This window comes from Octopus sinensis, linkage group LG18 (assembly GCF_006345805.1).
Source record: "Octopus sinensis linkage group LG18, ASM634580v1, whole genome shotgun sequence".
NCBI lineage: Eukaryota > Metazoa > Mollusca > Cephalopoda > Octopoda > Octopodidae > Octopus > Octopus sinensis.
The window spans coordinates 42,073,280-42,080,877 of record NC_043014.1 but is presented as its reverse complement, the minus strand read 5'-3'; the positions used below and the strand labels follow the sequence as shown (position 1 = coordinate 42,080,877).

At 39.9% G+C, this 7,598-nt stretch overlaps 1 protein-coding gene across 2 annotated transcripts in view; it reads left to right on the top strand.

Moving 5' to 3' along the window:
• LOC115221408 (GDP-mannose 4,6 dehydratase) overlaps positions 1–7,598 on the top strand; it is a 91,934-nt gene that overhangs the window by 76,154 nt on the left and 8,182 nt on the right. For both annotated transcript variants that reach the window (XM_029791589.2, XM_029791588.2), the window contains one exon: positions 1,793–1,889. In XM_029791589.2, the coding sequence (XP_029647449.1) occupies positions 1,793–1,889 (97 nt within the window). The remainder of the gene's footprint in view (positions 1–1,792; positions 1,890–7,598) is intronic.

The following is a 7,598-nucleotide window of genomic DNA, read 5'->3' as shown; positions in this document are numbered from 1 at the left end:
GTACATGTGTGTGTGTATATGTCCATATATGTACATGTGTGTGTATGTGTACATATATGTGTGTATGTGTACATACGTGTGTGTATGTGTACATGTGTGTGTGTATGTGTATATGTATGTATCTGTATGTGTACATGTATGTATGTATCTCTATGTGTACATGCACGTATGTGTGTATATATGTAGATGCATATATGTATATATATATATATATATATATATATATATATATATATATATATATATATATGCATGCATTTAAGAGTATATTTATGCATGTAAGACTGTATGAATACATATCTGTACACGCATATGTGTGTACGCATGTATGTGTGTGGTATTCCCTAAATATGATGATCCATTACAGCCAACGGAGGCTGGCGTTGATATTCCCTCTGTGACCCTTCAAGACCAACATCTCTACCCAGATTATCAGCTGATGTAATCCTCTGGGATCATCCCGTGTTTCATGTTTGCTCTATCTCTCTGATAACAGACATTTAGATAATTACCAGAAAATAGTTACAGAATTCTACCTTTGGTATGGTTGTTGGCGGCACCTTATCCTAAACCTTCCTCCCGCACGTCTTTAAAAACAACTTTAAGAATCAGATAAAGAAATTTGGAGTTGTTAGAGAAAGTAGGGTGGTGATGGTCGTGGTGGGGTGGCTGCAGTGTGGGAGGTAGTGGAACAGACATTGTTTAGTAAATGGAGTGTGTATGTATATAAACATTTCTATCTATCTGTCTATCTATCTATCTTTCTGTGTATCTCTGTCTATCTATCTATCTTTTTGTGTATCTCTATCTGTTTGTCTATCTATTTATCTTTATGTTTATGTCTATCTATCTCTGTCTATCTATCTCTGTCTGTCTGTCTGCCTGTCTATCTATCTATCTATCTATCTATCTATCTATCTATCTATCTATCTATCTTTGTATCTATCTATCTATCTATCTATCTTTGTATCTATCTATCTATCTATCTATCTATCTATCTATCTATCTATCTTTGTATCTATCTATCTATCTATCTATCTATCTATCTATCTTTGTATCTATCTATCTATCTATCTATCTATCTATCTATCTATCTTTGTATCTATCTATCTATCTATCTATCTATTTTTGTAGCTATCTATCTATCTTTGTCTCTATCTATCTGTGTACGTATGTATGTGTGTGTGTGTATGTATGTATCTGTCTAGCTGTCTGTGTATATGTATGTCTATCTATCTATCTGTCTGTCTGTCTGTCTATCTATCTGTCTGTCTGTCTATTTGTCTGTCTATCTATCTGTCTATCTATCTATATGTATGTCTGTCTGTCTATCTGTCTCTGTGTCCATGTGAGTGTATGTTTGCATGTATGTGCACACACACACACACACACACACATGGTACACATGGCTGTGTGGTTTTGGGTTCAGTGCATTCTGTGCAGCACTTTCGGCAAGTGTCTTCCACTACAGCCCTTGGCGAACCAAAACCCCTTTTCTTTTTGTGAATCAATATGCCAAATGGAAACTACAAAGAAGCCTAATATGTATATGTGTGTGCATGCATGTATGATATCCACAAATCACACATTTTATAAAAAAAAATTATTTTCAAATGATTTCATAGATCTTGTGGTAAGCCTTCTCCACTCTGAGCTTATGTAAGTAAGTAAGAGAAGAATGAACAATAGTGCTGTGTGTTACTGATTCCATCTTTATCATCAACAGTTTATTTTGTGTTAGTAAATTGTACTTTAAAGGTTTTTCTCTCTCTCTCTCTCTGTGCATTTTCAGGTGGGAAGGTAAAGGTGTTGATGAAGTTGGTAAAGATAAGAAAACTGGCAAAGTCCGTGTCAAGATTAATCCTAAATATAACCGTCCAACTGAAGTGGTAAGTTTAGCTCTTTCATAATACCATTATCTGTCTGTCTGTCTGTCTGTCTGCCTGCCTGCCTGCCTGTCTGTCCCTATGTATGTTTGTGCATAAATCTGTATGTGTTATGTATGTTTGTTATTTCTTATTTCTTATCTCTTTATTGCCCACAAGGGGCTAAAGATAGAAGGGACAAACAAGGACGGACAAATGGAATTAAGTCGATTACATCGACCCCAGTGCGTAACTGGTACTTAATTTATCAACCCCGAAAGGATGAAAAGCAAAGTCGACCGTGGCGGCATTTGAACTCAGAACATCAAGATAGACGAAATACCTATTTCTTTACTACCCACAAGGGGCTAAATACAGAGAGGACAAACAAAGACAGACACACGGATTAAGTCGATTATATCGACCCCAGTGCGTAACTGGTACTTAATTTATCGACCCCGAAAGGATGAAAAGCAAAGTCGACCGTGGCGGCATTTGAACTCAGAACATCAAGATAGACGAAATACCTATTTCTTTACTACCCACAAGGGGCTAAATACAGAGAGGACAAACAAAGACAGACACACGGATTAAGTCGATTATATCGACCCCAGTGCGTAACTGGTTCTTAATTTATCGACCCCGAAAGGATGAAAGGCAAAGTCGACCGTGGCGGCATTTGAACTCAGAACATCAAGACATATGAAATACCTATTTCTTTACTACCCACAAGGGGCTAAATACAGAGAGGACAAACAAAGACAGACACCCAGATTAAGTTGATTATATCGACCCCAGTGCGTAACTGGTACTTAATTTATCGACCCCGAAAGGATGAAAGGCAAAGTTGACCTCAGTGGAATTTGAACACAGAACGTTACGACAGACGAAATACCGCTAAATACCTGGCGTGCTAATGATTGTACCAGCTCGCTACCTTAACAGATAGGAGATATTATAGGACCCAGTCCGATAACTGCTGTATTTTGCAATTAGGTACAATGGATGGGTGAGGTGGGGTTCAGTGACAGAAGAAAGGGTAGTATTGACAAGCTATTGTCCTCTAAGGGAAGCCTTTTTGGTAGCAGTGCTGGTGCCATGTAAAAAACACTCAGTCCACTCTGTAAGGTGTTTGGCATTAGGAAGGGCATCCAGCCATAAAATCCATGCCAAAACAAACAGGGAAGTCTGGTTACTTACAGTCCTCTGCCTAGCTAGCTCCTGTCAAACCATCCCACCCATGCCAGCATGGAAAACAGATTCTTTTATTCTTTTACTTGTTTCAGTCATTTGGCTGTGGCCATGCTGGAGCACCACCTTTAGTTGAGCAATTCGATCTTGGTACTTATTCTATGTAAACCTAATACTTATTCTATCGGTCTCTTTTACTGAATCGCTAAGTTACAGGGACGTAATCACACCAGCATTGGTTGTCATGTGATGTTGGGGGGGACACACAGACACAAATATATACACGCACATACATACATACATACATGCATGCATGCATACATACATACATACATGCATGCATGCATGCATGATGGGCTACTTTCAGTTTCTGTCAACCAAATCCACTCACAAGGCTTTGGTCGGCCCGGGGTTATAGTAGAAGAAACTTGCCCAAGGTGTCAGTAGTGGGACTGAACCTGGAACCATGTGGTTGATGAACAAGCTACTTACCACATAGCTACTCCTGCGCCTTAAATAATGATGATGATGAAACCCTTTTTGGTCGTGTATGTATGTGTGTACATATTATGCATGTGTGTGTGTGTGTGTGTATATATATATATATACATACATACATATATATATATATATATATATATATATATATATATTATATATATATATATATATATGTCCTTCGACCTTGTCTTTTTTTTCCTTTTTCATTTACCCATTTATTTTATTCATTTGTGCTTCAATGAAAGTACACATGTGGTGCTTGTGTGTGTCTGTACACATGTGTGGACATGTAAATTTCAATATACATCAACATAGTATTGTGTATGTGTGTGTATGGGTGTGTGTTTGTGCACTTGCAGTGTATTAGTTGCATGTTTATATTTGTATGTATAAACATTGTTTAATTTAACCCTCCGCCTTCTCCTTTTCACCTTAATACTTCCAGTATGATCTCTCTCACTTTACACATATATATATATATATATATATATACACACACACACATATACACTCACATTTATGTGTTGTCAATTTATTTATCTGCCACAGTTGCTTTCTGTTGGACTAAATTGAAAGAAATTTGGCAGTTTATTTACTCATAAATGACATCTATGGTATACACATGTATGTGTGAGTAGGTGTCTGTGTGTAAGTGCATATTTGTGTGTGTGTATGTGTGTAAGTGTGTGTATATATGTGTGTGTGTGTGTGTGTGTGTGTGTGCATATGAGTATTTGTATGTGTTTGATTACAAATCATTCAGTTTTTACTGTTCATCTCACATTGGTCTTGTTAAGCACTGTCAAATGCATATGTGTGTGTGTGTGTGTGTGTGTTTATGAATATATGTGTGTGTGTATATGTGTCTTTATCTGAATGTGTGTGTGCATGAATGTGTCTGTCTGTCTGCATATATGTATGTATATATATATGTGGCACGTAAAAAGCACCAACCGAACATTGCCGTTGCCAGCCTACTCTGGCCCCTGTGCCGGTGGCACGTAAAAAGCACCCATTACACTCATGGAATGGTTGGCGTTAGGAAGGGCGTCCAGCTGTAGAAACACTGCCAGATCAGACTGGAGCCTGGTGCAGCCTCCTGGCTTCCCAGACCCCAGTTGAACCGTCCAACCCATGCTAGCACGGAAAACAGACGTTAAATGATGAATATATATATATATATGTATGTATGTATACACTTATTCATGTCTATTTGTGTGTATTGTCAATAAGATGGATAGATAAACGGACGAATTCACTCATTCCAGGTATAGATTGAGAGATAGAAAAACAGAGATTAAGAAAGTGTGGGTGGAAGATAGGCAGATAGAGAGAAGGAGAGATGCCCCCTCTTCCTGTTGTATAAAAAAATATTTTAGCTATCCCCTCTCTTTCTCTTTTTCTCTCTCTCTCACTTTCCACCTCCCACACCATACTTTCCACTCTCTATACACCCACCACTTTCATTTCCACCAATCTTCTTCCTACCCCTGATGCTACCCGCTGTTAACTCCAAAATATTCTACCCCACCTCTTTCCACCACCTCAAATTATTTTTGCTCCGTTATCCCCTTTACATTTCCCCCGTACCCCTGCCTTACTGCTCCATGCATTACTGCCACCCCCTCACACACATGTGCATGCTGACCCCTTGTATTCCGCCTACCAATAGATACCAGATGTACCCTATCTTTAAACCAAAAGCCAGCACATATTTCCTGCAGATTAATGCAATTTAAGTCGGGGCTGCTGTTGACGTTATCACTTCCGTGTGTCGTTCTCCATCTTATGTGCAGATTTATATGAAATAGGCGTAGGAGTGGCTGTGTGGTAAGTAGCTTGCTTACCAGCCACATGGTTCCGAGTTCAGTCCCACTGCATGGCACCTTGGGCAAGTGTCTTCTACTATAGCCTCGGGCCGACCAAAGCCTTGTGAGTGGATTTGGTAGATGGAAACTGAAAGAAGCCCGTCGTATATATGTATATATATATATATATATATATAGGCGCAGGAGTGGCTGTGTGGTAAGTAGCTTGCTTACCAACCACATGGTTCCGAGTTCAGTCCCACTGCATGGCACCTTGGGCAAGTGTCTTCTACTATAGCCTCGGGCCAACCAAAGCCTTGTGAGTGGATTTGGTAGACGGAAACTGAAAGAAGCCCGTCGTATATATGTATATATATATATATATACATATATATATATAGGCGCAGGAGTGGCTGTGTGGTAAGTAGCTTGCTTACCAACCACATGGTTCCGAGTTCAGTCCCACTGCATGGCACCTTGGGCAAGTGTCTTCTACTATAGCCTCGGGCCGACCAAAGCCTTGTGAGTGGATTTGGTAGATGGAAACTGTATACATATATATGTATATGTGTGTGTGTGTGTGTGTATATGGTTGTGTTTGTCCCCCCCCCCTAACATCGCTTGACAACTGATGCTGGTGTGTTTACGTCCCCGTAACTTAGTGGTTCGGCAAAAGAGACCGATAGAATAAGTACTAGGCTTACAAAGAATAAGTCCCGGGGACGATTTGATCGACTAAAAAGGTGGTGCTCCAGCATGGCCACAGTCAAATGACTGAAACAAGTAAAAGTGTAAAGAGTACCTATTACATTAAATTAAATACAAGTGCTGCTACTACTACTACTACTACTGCTACAGTTGTTGTTGCTGTTTAGCCCTAGGTCAGTCTTTACTGAGCAGATCTATCCTGAAGCATGTTCTTTGACAAAAAAAAAATTAATAATAAAGAATGTTTTATGACTGTCCCATCATTTTTCTACATGTAGGACTACATTATCCAAAGGGTCATTCCCATTTTAAGACCCAAGGATGTGATTTGAGAGGGATTTAGTCTACTAATTCCAGTAAGAGATAAATATCATTTACTGAGACCCCCTTCGGTCACGACACTGACCATGGGATTGCACCTAGAAAGTTACCCTCCCAGGCACAAGTCCGGGCAAGGTTGTTTATGGAAGACCAGCAGTCACCCATACTTACCAGCCTCCCCTCTCCATGCCACCGATGTTATCCAAGGGAAAGGCAAAGGCCGATACAGCTTGGCACCTGTGACGTCGCAACTCATTTCTACCTGGAGCAACGTGAAATAAAGTGTCTTGCTCAAGAACACAACACGCAGCCTGGTCCAGGATTCGAACTCACAACCTCACGATTGTAAGCTCGACGCTCTAACCACTGAGCCATGTGCCTTCACGAATATCATTTAATGTGCACTATTATTGTAGTTCTTATTTTAATACAGTATATCATCATCGTCGTTGTTGTCTAACATCTGCTTTCCATGGGTTGGACGGTTTGACTGAGGGCTGGCAAGCCAGGAGGCTGCACCAGGCTCCAATCTGATCTGACAGTGTTGCTACAGCTAGATGCTCTTCCTAACGCAAACCACTTCAAGAGTGTAGTGGGTGCTTTTTTACATTCCCTACAATTGGATGCTCTTCTTGTTGCCAACCCTCACCTGCTTCCAAATAAGGTAATATTTTGCCATGTTTTCATGGAAGATTGGGAAAGAACACTGTTTGTTTGATAGCGACATTCATTTACAAAGTCAGGTCACTGTTGAGCAGGGGTCCCCAAACTTTTTAGACCATTGACCCCTTCATGGAATCCTTGACTCCCTCAACAACCCCCAGACATGTACAAGAAAATAAATGATTGTTTCTACTCTAGGCACAAGGCCTTGAAAATTTTTGGGGAAAGGGGCTAGTTGATTACATTAACCCCAGTGCATAACTGGTACTTATTTCATTGACCCTGAAAGGATGAAAGGCAAAGTCGACCTTGGTGGAATTTGAACTCAGAACGTAGTGGCAGATGAAATACTGCTAAGCATTTCACCTGGCGTGCTAATGATTCTGCCAGCTCGCTGCCTTGAATAAATAAATAAATAATAATAATAATTAAGTAGATGTGCATTTATCCCTTGAATAGTGCCATTGACCCTCAGAGGTCGATATTGACCACTTTGGAGATCCATGTTCTTGAATGTTATTGACAGCATGTAACCTGTTGC